Genomic DNA, 14,715 nt, shown 5'->3' on the forward strand with positions numbered 1-14,715 from the left:
AACCATACACCACGTGTCCTGAAGTTTAAAAATTTAAAACAATCAAATTTATCTTAAAATAAATTATATTTGAATATTCATTAATCATAAAATAAAATGAAAACAACACTTTTAAACACAATCCAAATATAACAATGGAACACAAATAAAATTTCCAGTACTCTATAAATTCATATCAAAATTTTATTTAACAAAAATATTCACAATCCAAAACATACTACATAGTTATTAAGACATATATGTATTCTTTTTACCCTTAAAATGATGTAAAACTCCGTTTATAAGTTTTTGTCAAATAAAAAACCAATAACAAATTAAGAATATGATGTATAAGTATGTTATTTTAAAGTTTAAAATTTTGTAAGATAATAATATACCAACTTAATATAGAGTAACATGTTTGCCATTATAAACCTTGACAGAATCATTGATCCATCTGGTATGGGCATAATTTGCTTATCTCGTCCTGAGCATTAGATAACTCAGGACCGGCACTGATGACAGATTATCAATAATTTGGTCACTCGATAGTCGATCAAAGTTGAAAAACGAAGTTAGACCATCTAGATTGTACACATTAAAGATAAATGAAATTAACTTTGAAGTCTAAAATATATATTGAAGATACAAATATGCAATAGAACATTCATCAGCAAAAATGATGTACTTGCTGATGAATACATTCGTTGAAAGGGACTTTGAAAAAGTTGAAGTATCAAGATTTTTCAAGTCTTCCTGTTTGTCGTTGACGCATAATAACAAAATATCTAATTTGGTTCGGATAACACAAAAAGGACAAAAACTCATGGATTGTGCTAGATGAGTTTCGACAAGTGTACAACACATTTCCATGTTGATCTACGGTTATTGAGTAAACTAGTTTCAGAATTAATTTTGTTATTGGTGAAGAGTAAGTTTAGATTAGAATATAAGAATTCCATTGAAAATTATACTTTGTGTTTTAAAATTCCACTGTCAAATTAATTTCGTGTAGATGAACGATTTATTGTTGATCTTCACATTGCATATCAAACAGTTAAGTTCAAATCATTCGAAGAAACGAGTGAAAACATGACATCTAACTGAAATCGAAATCAGTAACATGACAAAAAATCAGAATAAGATAACCAAGACTAGGTAAGTGTTGACAAATCAACTGCTAACTGAAAACTCCTCGTTAAACATTAAATGAAAGTGTCATGGCAACTGATAGTCTGGTGGGTATCTCACCAACGGTATGTATGAATCCTATGAAGCCTGATAAATTGATGATATAAACTTCTTTTAATAACATTATTAAAACCAGGTTTACGTAGTATGAAACGTTTAGCATTTATATCTAGATAGCAATATTACATTTCTCTTAACATAGTCATATCAGGCAAGGTAACCGACCACCAACAATCCTCCAACTGATCGCGGTCAACATGAAAAGGGTAAATTGCATGATGCTAAGGTAAACGAGACATGGAGACAGAATTTGCTAGTTCTATATCTCTTTTACCTTGCTAACAAGGCATTGCTATGACTCTATGGGTTAGGCCAATGCTCTTGTGTTATGTTATAATCGGAGGAAGAGGGCATGGCGTAATCATATCTGTCAACTAAACAAAATTTTCATACCATGGTTCATCATATCTTTTAGATGAAGTTACATATATATACAGAAACTTTTTTCTGATTAATCCCAGGCACTGGGGGCACCGGCCGCACCATATCCACCCCCACCACCATAGTAATCCATGGCGCCACCCATGCCCCTGTTAAAAGTATTATCCTTTCTGAAGTCACGCCCACCAAAACGTCCTCCTGATCGCCTGTTCTTACCACCACCCCCGTAAGCTGCCCGACTGGCGTAACGAGTCAGCCATTGAGGTACCTCTTGATTGGCTTCTTGCATCAGGTCAGCTAGCGGTTTTGCTAGTGACATGTTGTTCTCGTTGAAGAAGGCTGTAGCCAATCCTGTCTTGCCAGCTCGTCCTGTTCGGCCTATCCGGTGTACATAATCATCAATGTCGTTAGGGAGGTCAAAGTTGACAACATGAGATACGTCTGGGATATCAAGACCACGAGCTGCCACGTCAGTGGCTACAAGAATTGGAGTCTTTCCACTCTTGAATGACCTCAATGCTAGCTCCCTTTCCTGTAGCCATTTTATCAACATAAAAACACGAATGATGAGCAACAAGCTACATAAACCTTTCATAAAGACATTATCAACATAACATTTATCAATGTAACTTCATTACCGGCTGTGTTCTATCACCATGAATGGTAGTAGCCGGAAACCCGTTACCACATAGCCAATATTCAAGAGAATCGGCTCCTTTCTTTGTCTCAACAAAAACCAGCGTAAGTGGTTGCTGCATTAGTACCAACACAAACATCAATCCATTGCTAATGACTAGTATTACATTCCAAACACTATAACTATCTGTATTATCATCATATGAATATTTGGAGTTTTGGATGCATAAAAAAGGATCTAGTTGTACCTTGCCAGATCCATTATCCTTTTGTGCGTGAAGCAGGTCCATAAGATGGCTCCTTTTATCAGTTTCTTGAACAAACTCCACCCTTTGGACAATCAAATCAGTACTAGAACCAACACGTCCGACGGTCAGAAATATATAATTTGAAAGAAAATCAGATGCAAGTCTCTGCAGAATACAAAGTATAATCCATTAAAACAAACATTCACAAGAATCGTTCAATGTGGATTATCTATCAATGATAATCGGGTCAAACACTTGAAATATTAGAAAAATAGCTAAATGAGCTGGGTTAAATGGATCTAACAGGTCAAAAGTTGCTTGTATTCATATGCTTATTATGTCCTGAATAGTTTTTCCCCCATTATATACATAACCATTCTGATAGAAAAAACTCCATATCTGATCCATTCATATTTATACATCTCGAGATACAGACAATATATGTCGACACGTTGGTCTGATTTCATCTAGTATGCTCATAATGGTGCCATTTTAACATGCACATAATAACACCTTTTTGGCATGCAATAAAAATGCAGCCGCTGACCCTCAAGGAAACAACCCAGCCGGCTGTTTTGCCAATTCTACTTAGGCGTATCAGGAAATATGCCAGGAACTAAGCACTCAGAATGTGGTCAATGAGTCAATCAAGTGGTATCTGAAGTCATAATGTGTGATAAAGGTACGAATCATTAACTCCATTGCATCAAAACATTTTTGAATGAATTAAACCCAACGAACCTGGATTTCTCTAGGAAATGTGGCACTGAACAACATTGTTTGTCTTCCACCGGGTGGGGGCATGTCAGTTTGTTCGACTATTTTTCTTATCTGAGGCTCAAATCCCATATCCAACATCCGATCTGCCTCATCAACAGCTAAATACCTTATCATGTGCAAGGAAACTTTTGCTCTCTCAAGCAAATCAACTAATCTTCCAGGAGTCGCCACAAGGATATCTACACCTCTCTCAAGCTCTCGTAACTGCCATGCATCAAAGGAAAACCAACATTGAGCAAATGTTTATATAATTATATATGTGACTCACTAAATTGTAAAAATACAAGTAACAGATGTAAAATTTCTGTGACACCAGATATTCATGCAAATAAGGTTGAGATACTTTACCTGTTGATTAATCGGTGCTCCTCCATAAACAACCACTACCTTGACACCTGTTTGGTAAGCAAACTTTCGAGCTTCCATGTGTATCTACATGTAATAAGCAACACACATACATTATAGATATACACAAGGGGCCAATACATACATAGCATAAAACTTCTATACAAAATTGGTTATGAATCAAACCTGACAAGAGAGCTCCCTAGTTGGAGATAGAATGAGAGCAAGTGGAAATACTGTCCTAAAACCATGTGGTCTTTGTACAGGTTGTCCTCTCATTATCCCACTAATTATTGGAAAACAAAAGGCAGCTGTCTTTCCTGACCCAGTCTGAGCACAAGCCATAAGATCTCGACCCGCTAGAGAAATGGGAATTGTATACCGTTGAACAGGGGTCGGTTTGACATATTTACACCTCCTAATGTTAAGATTTAATACTTCTCCTAAATCTATCTCAGCAAATGTATTTACAGGCGGCGGCACATTAACCCCACTAGTCTCAACCGGAATATCCTCATAAGCATCAAAATTAATGCCACTACTTTCTTGAGATGACACAACCTCATCTACGTCATCATTACCAAACGGGTTAGCCTCCAATTCTCTACCACCCCAACTACTACCTCTATTTGCCCGACCACCACGACCACCGCCAGTACCGTATCCCGTCCTACCATAATCTGACCTAGAAGTAGCCCAGCGTGACCCACCCGTTTGTCCACTATATCCTAACCTATCGTTACCAGGTAATGGCACATTATTTGATGTAGCTGGGCCCGTCACCTGTTCAGGAGTACGTGGCCTGTTACGAAGATGAGGCGGAACATATGCAGGTTTATTAGAACACCCTCCAACCCCATAACCATCAGAGCCCGAAGCTGCATTATCAACAGCATCAGCCCACGAGGTTCTCATGATAATAAAAAAAAAATTACCAACCTGCAACCCAACCCTTACCTAAACTCCCAAAAAACAAAAACCCGTAACCCAAATCTCTTAACACGAAAAATAATAGATACCAACAAAAAGAAATCCTGCTTTTTGCAGATTCTTCTGGTATCAAAAAGCCGCAAACTTTAACACAATTATAAATCCCTGAACACAAAAAAGAAAAAGAAAATCAACAATGTAGCTACATAACAGCTAAAATATCATGCATTTGCATTCAAAAATGACATCAAAAAAATACTAAAACCCAATCAAAGCCAATATATCTATACCTGTATATAAGCAGATAATTCAAATAAATACAAAAAATAATCAAGCATGACATCAAATAATACAACAAAATGTGACATTATAAACTTCAAGGTGTATATATATAAACATAAACAATAGATGTATGTATAAAGATGAGAAGAGAAAAGAAGAACCTGGATACGAAGAGGGAATGGAAATGTTGGGGGATGGAGAGAAATGCAAAAATGTAGGGAAATCAAAACAGAATCAGAATCCCTAATAAAAAGGATTCCTATATTTCTGAGATGTATGTACATGTACTCTAATTATTGGTACAATGTATCGAAAATATAGGGATCAATATATGTTTGTACTTTCTATGATTAAACGTTGTCTCACTAGATTTTAGGAGAAATGTGCTATCATCAATATATGTGTCACTCTTCTATGTTGCTAGATTACCAAATTTTATTTGGTTATATAAGGTAGAGTTTTAGAAGAATAGTCATAATAACTAGTCAGACTTAATGGGGGGAGTTAGAAGCGAAGCACATCGGCTCCAGGTCCGGATACAGGATCGGCTCGAGGGCGTTGGGGCGTAATGTGGTGCACTTCGCATCGCTGCTTGGAGCCACTTTTTGTGTTTGGCTGACTCGGCCACCAGATTCAACAGCTCAACTGTTTGAATTCTACTCGTTTCCCATTATGTTGAGTTTGAATAACAATGATGACTCCCATAATTGTATAACATTTTTATATACTTATCATATTGTACATGTTTCATAGCACACTGTATAAGTATGCAATGCACAACAGTTGTAAATTTATCAAATGTTATGGTACGAATATCACTTCCCCTAATGTTAAAATGGTGAACATCTTTCCCTCACAACAATGACCGTAGTATGGTACTTGACCATACTACTTGTTTTGTAATTTTTTTGGATGGATGGAATACAATTTACAGGGGAATGACCCATTAACCAAAAAAAATAAAATTACAGGGGGTATGGCCCAAAAACACCACTTGAACACACCACCAAAGGACACACTCACAACAAACTCCTTCGGGCAAATCAACCAGAATAAAGATCTATACATCACCTAATTTTGACCTAATTTTAACCGTACACTATCAAAACATCCTACAACAAAAATGGTGGTGTATGGTTAAAAATAAGTGGTGTACAGATCATCTTGATATAATTATATAGATGTAATAGTATGTTAGCCTGGATAAAATGCTTTATATAATATAGTATATATATAGATAACTAGAAGATTCACAAATCATTTTACCTAACCATAAGCTGTTAAATGTAATTAAAAGAAAAAAATAATTGCCTTAAATTAACTTTACATATAATCGTACAAACAATACCAAGAAAATAATATTACAGCAATACATATCAAGTCTCTGTATCAACTAATGTTAGCCAATAAAAAAAATTATATATATAAATAAATATACATGTAAAAACGATTTTTAAGAAAACCTAACACTAAAAACAAAATAAAGTAAAATATAGCTTGCACTATAATACAACTCGTTTTATGTCAAACCTAATTTCCGTAGCAATTTTAAACACATCCAACAATATTTTCGTTGGTTCAAAAACTATGTCAGGTGTAAGTAAAAATGTTTTGGAAACAAGTGTCAGTGTCATAATAGATTACAAATTGAGATGAAAAAATATTGTAGGAACAAGATCTACCACGGACCAAGCAAGACCAGCATACTGAAGCAACCGTATACCTGTATCTACATCGAATGAATCTTGATTACTATAAAACAGCATTTTCTGGAGAAACTCATTTGACTGTTTGACTTCGTTTGATTTTTTAAGAGTTGGGGAAGCGATCAAGGCTGGGACGTACCCTGAAGATTGTATAGGGATGCCTAATGCATTAGCTGTAATAGGGAGAATCCATTTTGCTAAAGCTTTGGCGCAGAATTTGACCAACAGTATGGTTGGGATACCAACTAAGATCCTACCGATAAATGCAGCGACAGGGAGCTGAGATGTGAACACACGGGCCACGCCTTCATGGTGGAAGTGATCATATGTCTGCTGGACCCCTGTTACCTGGATGTAGAAATTAGATGTTTGTACAGTATAAATTACAAAATTAATGTTTTTTGCAAACATAAATCAAGATTATTGGTTTTTTTTGTAATGATCAAAATGAACAGAGGTATTTTCCGAAATAGAAATAAAGCAATTTACATGGGGCACTTCAAATGAAGACTTAGAATTGTAATACTTGAATGAGGAGTATATAATGAAGTAATATTCTTACAATTCCCAATGCCACACCGGTAAATGCTGTGTGATACTCAAAACTTGGAGTTGGCAACTCTGGTGTCGGGTAAGCAAATAGCAGCAAGAGGCTAAGAGCAATCCAAAAGGATGTAACTGCAAGAAAAACAAAAGCCGTACGTTTGAATCTGTAGAAAAAAACCTGAACTGTACGATTGGGAAGAAGGGTTTATGGTTTGTGGGAGTGTTCGATAAGGCCTGCCATTTGAATTGCAATGAATATTGAATGCAGAAAATTGAACATCGATTAATGAGTGGATGTATCTGTACCATTTTGGCCCGAAACAACAAACTGGTCAACGTGTTCATGAATACATAGCCAAAAATGGAGTATTGCAAATCCAAACACAAGGCCACCAATAATATCAATCACGCTATGCATGCCGAGATATATTCTTCCTAGACAAAGATGGAGAAATCAACTAGCTGTGGATGATATAAAAGCTACAGGAGACAATAACATATTATTATGAAACATACCCAATCCAATAAGGGCAACAAATAAGCAAACAAATGCAAATGCTGCTAACTGAAAGGTTGCAGCTGGATTTTCATTGTATGACAAGACATAATGCAAGAGGTACCTGAAACTCCCAGAAAACACAATCAATAAACATGATATACAGTAAACACCGTTTAGCATCCCATATTTGATTTTATGATCAGGGAGTATCTAAGTTCAAAACCATGTCCTTATGCCAATCTTTTCTTAAGAGCATAATAAAACGCATATTAGAACGATGGCACTTAGAGAGTTAATGATTGATGGAGATCACTTAAAGAGTAAGAACAAGAATGAAACCTTAATTGTGTGTGTGGCTGGGAGGGGTTGGCAGAGTGTATACAAATTAATTTATACTCTCTTTTTGGGGGCGCATATTTATTTATTCTACTAAAAAACCAACTCCTTAATTAGTTAAACATTTGGAACGTTCAATATGTCAGAATACAGTTGCTAGCTGCTAATTTGTGCAAGAAAGAAAAAGGCTATAACTTGTAGCCTACAAGTTATACTCCAGATAGCAAGAAATGCATTACTCATTTACTTTCAAGTTATAATTCATAATGCAAGAACACTAGCCTTTTCATTTGTAGCAGCCTTCGTTTGAAATATATCACAATCAGGAATTTACATACGGAATTATTTTTTTGCACTTCTCCAAGGATTTATATACCAGATTTAAAAACTTATATCACTAGTGCGTTTTCTGATTATTAGTCTTAGGAAAAAGGCTTGGGACCAATGACTGGAACTCTGGAAGTTATATGAGGACTTTTCGTGTAAAAGTGAAACCGTGGTTCATCTAGCCTTTTGGCTTTTTAAGAGGAGTACTTATATAATTCTGTCAATACTCATGTTACTTTAAAGATTCATGTAGAATTGAAAAAACAAGTGATTTGGATCAGGTTAGGCAGACCCACAAGCAAACATCTCCTTATTAAATTTATTTTGAACTTTATATATACCAAAAACTAGCTATGATGATAAAAATAATAGAAATGATTCAGACATTTTAATGCTTTTTTAATGGAATGTTAAGGTTTAGAAGCATGAATATACCCAGATAAGCAAACGGTGTTAAGAGTATGTGAAGAAGGCAATCCATATTCCATTGCATTCTCTTTCTCATCTTCAGTTACTGTCAATCTCCTCACAAGAGGTGACGCTGGTCTAGGAGCTGACACCACATCCTAGAAACATAAGCAACGTAGAAAATATTAACGAATGGTGAAAGGACGCCTAGTATAACATAACCAATAATAAAGAATAAACACGACATTATACCTTTATACAGTTTCCTGCATAATCACAGAATGCCATCAAGAGGGTCATTTGCCTTGCCAATTTCCCATGTCCACTCTACAACATAAAAACCACCATTACACATTTAATTGAAATCTTTGCAGTTATTTGAGAGAAAAAAAGAATACTTCTATGTGTGAAGATAAGAGCTGATTTGGTAATCCATTCTAAAGACCAACAATCACTTAATCATTTTTGGATAAAAGTTAGAACCTTTCGGCATTTGAGGGTATTTGTGAATTGTGATTGTTTAGGCTAGTTAAACAAATTATCTGCTCATGATGCTCTGAGATAAGCTTACTTAATAAGCAGTCTAAGATGAGTCATCTCAAACTGATTATTCATGCAGGATTCAAACTTACACGTTTACCCTCTTAAGGTAACAACCCGGTTATCAGCTTCTTGTTACAGGCACGAGTGTTTTGGATCGCACATTGTTAAGCTTTTATGGCTTGACGTGTTTAATAAAGCCAAAACGCAGTTTAACGTGTTTAGACATCTACTTCATTTTATAGCTTACTTTATAAGAAAAAGTTACTTTAAAATCATCTTTTCGCCATAAGCATATCCAAATATGCTTATGCAAAGAAGCAATTTTCTGCTGCTACAATTTCCATAAACAAAAAGAAAAAAGGATAAAAGAAAATACCCAAAATAGCAAGGGAAGAAAACCAGTATAGAATGGAACAGAAACAACACAAGATAACCCTGTAAATAACCCATCCAAATATGTGTGTTGGTATTTCTGCATAAACAACAAATAATATATATCATTATATATATATATATAGGGGTGGGTTAGATTAGGGACTCCTTATTTTAGGGACTCGATCTAGACCGTCCATTTTCATCAGATCTAATCACCATTGATCATCTCCGGCGACATCTCCGGCGAGACTTACACATGTGTAAGTCGAATAAAAATTATGATTCGGAGCGGGTTTCGCCCTTAAGGATATTCATAAACCAAAGCTGGTGGGAGTGATAGGTCATTGAGGGTGATAGGTCATAGAGTGATAGGTCATAGAGGGTGATAGGGGGGTGACCGGTGATGGATGATCTACCTAAAAAAAAGTGTACTTAAAACATGTGTAAGTTACTTACACATGTGTAAGTCTCGCCGGAGATGGTCGCCGTTGCCGGAGGATCATGGTGGTGGTCGGAGATGATCATGGTGGTGGTGGTCAGAGATAGATGGTGGTGGTGGCCGGAGAAGGAGGTAGAACGAGTCCCTACCGTCCCTAAAAAAAGGAGTCCCTAATTTAACTTTTCCCTATATATATATACGTGTATACTATTTACACTAAAGCAGCCCTACGTTAGCTGCATACATCAAATTTTAAACACAAATTTGTACAAGAGAATTTAAAATTTTCTCATTGACATTTAATCAAACAGTTGGACTGCATACCTGAATTTGAAGAATGATAGGTGTACTAGAGATTACATAGCTAGAAACCCATGATTGGATTAAAGACCTAATTATGTGGGTAAGATTGAAAAATGAAGACATAATAATCCATGTTAAAATTCCACATAAAAATGATACTTGCCATGTGGGTATTATTATCATCATTAAGCTCTACAAAAAAGGGGGGGGGGGGGGGGGGGGGGGGGGGGGGGGGGTTATGAAATGGAAGTTGAATTGTAATGAATTTGACTTTGGTTATGGATTTTGAATGGGAAGAAAACTTCTGTTTCCGGTAGGAACATTCCAAGAAAAAAAAAGATGCGAGGAAAGTGTTCAAGTTTGACCAACTTGCCAGTTGTTGTCTATGGATGGGTGACTCCATTCGCACCAAGTTTTGTATTGAAAACGAAAGTGATTTTTGATGTGATGTAGGGATGTGAAATTGAACTAAAAACATGTGACTCGTTTTTGACATGTCTCCACCTGACTTGAACATAGCTGTGCAAGAGGATAATGGGTTGAGTCACGGTTTTCATTTTGAAACACTTTCGGGTTTTGGACTGGGTCTATTGATTTTTGACACATGAATAAAACAAAGTTACTTAAACCCAAGAACCGAATTAAAATCTGTTCGAACATGGCCCGACCCGACCCGCCTCGCCCGAGAGGTTAACAAGTCGGGTCACGGAACCCGTTTTGATGCATCTGCAGGTTACGAGTCGGGTCGAATCGAGCCAGTTTTTGACTCGTTCACATCCTTAATGTGATGTTCTGTTTGTTTAAAACTTAGTAAACATAATAAAAAAGTATTTTTTTAACTCATTAAGTCAATCAAAAATTATTTATTTTGACTTTTTAAACTATAAAATAATTATATTAACTTAGTATTTACAGACATTATATAACCGGTCCCTTAATGGTTCAAAAACAAAAAAAGGCTAACTTCCTCTCGAGTTTTGTCGGCTTCAATTCATCTTCTCATTTTAATATTAATTTAAAATTGATCATTAACAAATTTCAATAATACTTTTTTTTTTGCCATTGGGGTTTTAGCCTAGTAGTGGGGGTTTTTCACAGTGTGGTTTCCAATTTGGGTTGGGGGGGGGGGGTCAGGTTCGAATCATGCCACATGCAAATGTGGTGAGAGGGTCTTAGCAATGTTATACTCATCTAACACATGGGGAGGAAACCCTTTAGGGCATTGCCAGGAATTGAGCTGGGGTAGGCGCATCTGCGTTGAGGTGTTAGTCATTTATTCGTTTTTGCCTTTCAAAAATAGAATAATTCTTTTTTTTTACCTTTTTAATTCTTATCGCTTATTTTATTATTTTATTATCCATATATTTATTCAATTAAAATAAAATATAAAATAAATGGATATCGATAGTTGGGGATCCACTTATCCTCTTCTCCACATTTCAAAATACCGACAAAAGGCAAAGAACTATAAAACCGGTGAGGGGATTAATGAGCGAGATTTGTTAACTGATGAGCGCCCATTTTGTGATAAAAACCCCTATCGAAAGGCTTCGTTTCAATGCTTAAATGAGTTAATATTCCGAAACTATTGGTACTTAATGGAATCATATGTTTATGCAGGTTCACGGAAGATGCGAGATAGGGTAAATGACATCAAGTAACTCAAGAAGGAAGCCTATGAAGTTACAAGACACAAAGAAGTGATTCGGGCGCCGAACGATGGAGAAAACCCAGCGCCGCTAGCCACTGACCAGCGCCGCTGGCCCAGAAAAGCCCACAGCCAACGTCACTGGTGAGCCCACCAGCGCCACTGGTCGACCCTGATCATCAACCGACTTAAATCACTATTTAAGCTGAACTAACCCTCAAAACCCTAAGAGAGAGCCGATTTAGCAGCCCTAGCCGCCCAACAACAACCCTAGATCGATTTGCAGATTTCCAAGAAGGTTTTGGAGCTTCTAACACCTTCCGATCTTCATCCTTGGTCTAATTCTTTTATCTTATATTTACTTTACTTTATCAAACAATGTCTTTCATCTTTTCAGACTTTGATATCCCTTTAATAATGCTAGGCTAGTAGGCTGAATACTTGTTTGGATCGATGTGATCATGTAGACGTTTATTGTTTTACTTTGTTTGTTTAGATTCTGTTGGAGTGTGTTTTACTAGTTTATCGTAGATCCATGTTTATTAGTAATTCATGATATTATAGGTTCTATATCTGAATATATTAGTTTAATTCTGATGGTTGTCTATGATCATACACTAGGACTAATATGCTTAGATGGAAAACACTAGTCGGTCAATAACTAGATGTAAAAAGTGATTCACTTGTAACCGAGGCATCCAGAACCATAGTAACTAGGATGAATTGAACATGAAACTTAACAATGTCAGACGCGATCCAGTGACTTATAACCGAGCATTGTGGTCACCGGAGAGAATTATTATCTGGTCATGGCTTAAGAGCCGGATAACTAAAAGATGAACTAGTAACACAAACTTTAGATCATTAATGCTTAAACAATGAATCTAGTGAGAATTTGTTTATAGGGTAGTGTAAGTCTAGCGACAGCACTGGTAATTAGGCAAAGAGAATCTAACGAGAATCTGAGCCGTGATTAAGTTTCCAACAGTATAACAAACAAGTAGAATAGTATTTGGTCATACCATGAGATCGGAGATGCCAAACAAGTATTTTAATTTAATTACTGTTATTTGCTTTTCAATATTTTACGTTGTGTCTTCTGACGCAGTCTGCCTCGGTAATACCGGATAGTTACTGTTAGGTAGTAGTTTATTAGGCATTAGTGACAAACCCCCAAAACAAACTAGAATTACACATATTATTAGATTAAGTAGTGCAAGCGTTCCTACGAATGATCCTGTAATTTACCATTAGACTATACTACACAAGACTGGGCTCTCTGCTCGTAAGTGTGTTAGTTTTAGGATAATTTACTTGTACAACTTCATAAATTTAAAAGCTAGAATCAATAATAAAAACGCACATCAAGCTTTTTGGCGTCGTTGTCGGGGACGCGACGCATTCTTAGTTTAGTAGTGTAATTTGATCCTGCTTTGTGTTTCGGTACGAAGTAGTTACTTTTCAGTATTTAGGTTAAGTCATTTAGGTTAAAAGTCAAATTAGGTTAAATTTGGTTAAAATTAGGGTTAGCTTAATTAGGTCGTATTTTCATTTTTCTTAAATCCAAAAATATTTTCTTTTTCATTTTTAGTTTAAGTAGTTTAATATAGTTTTTCATTTTTATCTTTATATTGGTGCGTTGATCTTTTTCTTGAGTTTTGCAGCTTATTTAGGTAGTTGATGCGTTTAAGATCGGGAACGGTTCTAAGACGCGTGTCCACAAGCCTAAGCAGACTCAGACGTAGGAGAAAACTCACAGGTCAAACTCAACACCCGTAGGTAAATTAGCAAACCTTTTCGACTTAGAAGACCCCATAGGATCAACCGACACTATGTATCAACCAAACTCCCCTAGAGGTGTAGTAGACGATTTCGACCGACCGATGATGGAAAGGACAAGGGTCGTGGCACCGACACCGGGATCGACCATAGTCTTACCCAATTTAGGAGATTCGTTTTCAGTCAAAGGACACCACCTTAAGTTAATCCAGGACAACCAATATGACGGCCGAGCCAAATCCGACCCCCATAAGCATGTAAGCAAGTTCACCAGTTTGTGTAAAATGTTCAAATATGGTGGAGGCGTCACCAATGACGATGTGCAACTTAGCTTATTTCCGTCGTCTCTCACCGGAGAGGCACGTGCTTGGTTCGATGAGCTCGATGAAGGTACCATCACTACATGGAATCAACTTCGTGAAAAGTTTGTCTCGCGATTCTTTCTCCCTAGTTTAGCTAGGAAAATGCTTCGAGATATCAAGGATTTCAAGCAAGACGAAGGAGAATCACTAGTTGATGCATAGAAAAGGCTTAGGGAAATTAATGATCAGAAATTGTCACGGGACTGGACTTAGCAAGGACGAGATCATGGAAATCTTTTTCTATGGTTTAACCAAGAGTTCCCAAAAGGATTTATCTAACCGTTTTTCTACTTTTGAAGATAGGTTGGACGTTATGGATAAAAACCTCAAAGTGATTACACACGAGTGCAACAATTGCGGAGGAATGCACTATACCGAGGATTGTGAAGAGGAAGCTACCGAGCAAGTCAATTATGTTCAGAACCAATACCGAGGAGGCTTTCAACGAGGACTATTTCAAATAAATCCCGGTAATTCTAACTTTAAATCTAGTTATGCTAGAAATAACTTTGGTTCATTTCAAAATAGGTAGCAAAGAAAAAATGGTCAACCCGAGCAACCATAAGCGGAAAATGAAGTCAAGGAGGATCCGATTGCCAAGCTTACTCACAT

General features: G+C 36.5%; 2 protein-coding genes across 2 annotated transcripts; both read right to left on the reverse strand.

The window, feature by feature from the left end:
• Window positions 1–1,265: 1,265 nt before the first annotated feature.
• Window positions 1,266–4,621, reverse strand: LOC122603748 (DEAD-box ATP-dependent RNA helicase 37-like). Its single transcript, XM_043776539.1, has 6 exons — window positions 3,807–4,621; window positions 3,624–3,707; window positions 3,237–3,479; window positions 2,496–2,660; window positions 2,250–2,363; window positions 1,266–2,143 (listed from the first exon to the last, which is right to left on the reverse strand). Exons 1-6 carry the CDS (start codon window positions 4,533–4,535, stop codon window positions 1,682–1,684), a joined length of 1,797 nt encoding a protein of 598 aa, XP_043632474.1. The 5' UTR covers window positions 4,536–4,621; the 3' UTR covers window positions 1,266–1,681.
• A 1,681-nt stretch (window positions 4,622–6,302) lies between these two features.
• LOC122603568 (lipid phosphate phosphatase delta-like) lies at window positions 6,303–10,518 on the reverse strand. The gene is made up of 8 exons (XM_043776303.1): window positions 10,336–10,518; window positions 9,574–9,669; window positions 8,907–8,981; window positions 8,682–8,812; window positions 7,601–7,704; window positions 7,391–7,519; window positions 7,101–7,216; window positions 6,303–6,886 (listed from the first exon to the last, which is right to left on the reverse strand). The coding sequence occupies exons 1-8, from the start codon at window positions 10,498–10,500 to the stop codon at window positions 6,473–6,475; spliced, it is 1,230 nt and encodes a 409-aa protein (XP_043632238.1). The 5' UTR covers window positions 10,501–10,518; the 3' UTR covers window positions 6,303–6,472.
• Between the last annotated feature and the right edge of the window lie 4,197 nt (window positions 10,519–14,715).

The sequence above is a fragment of the Erigeron canadensis genome, chromosome 6 (genome assembly GCF_010389155.1).
Source record: "Erigeron canadensis isolate Cc75 chromosome 6, C_canadensis_v1, whole genome shotgun sequence".
Taxonomy (NCBI): Eukaryota; Viridiplantae; Streptophyta; class Magnoliopsida; order Asterales; family Asteraceae; genus Erigeron; species Erigeron canadensis.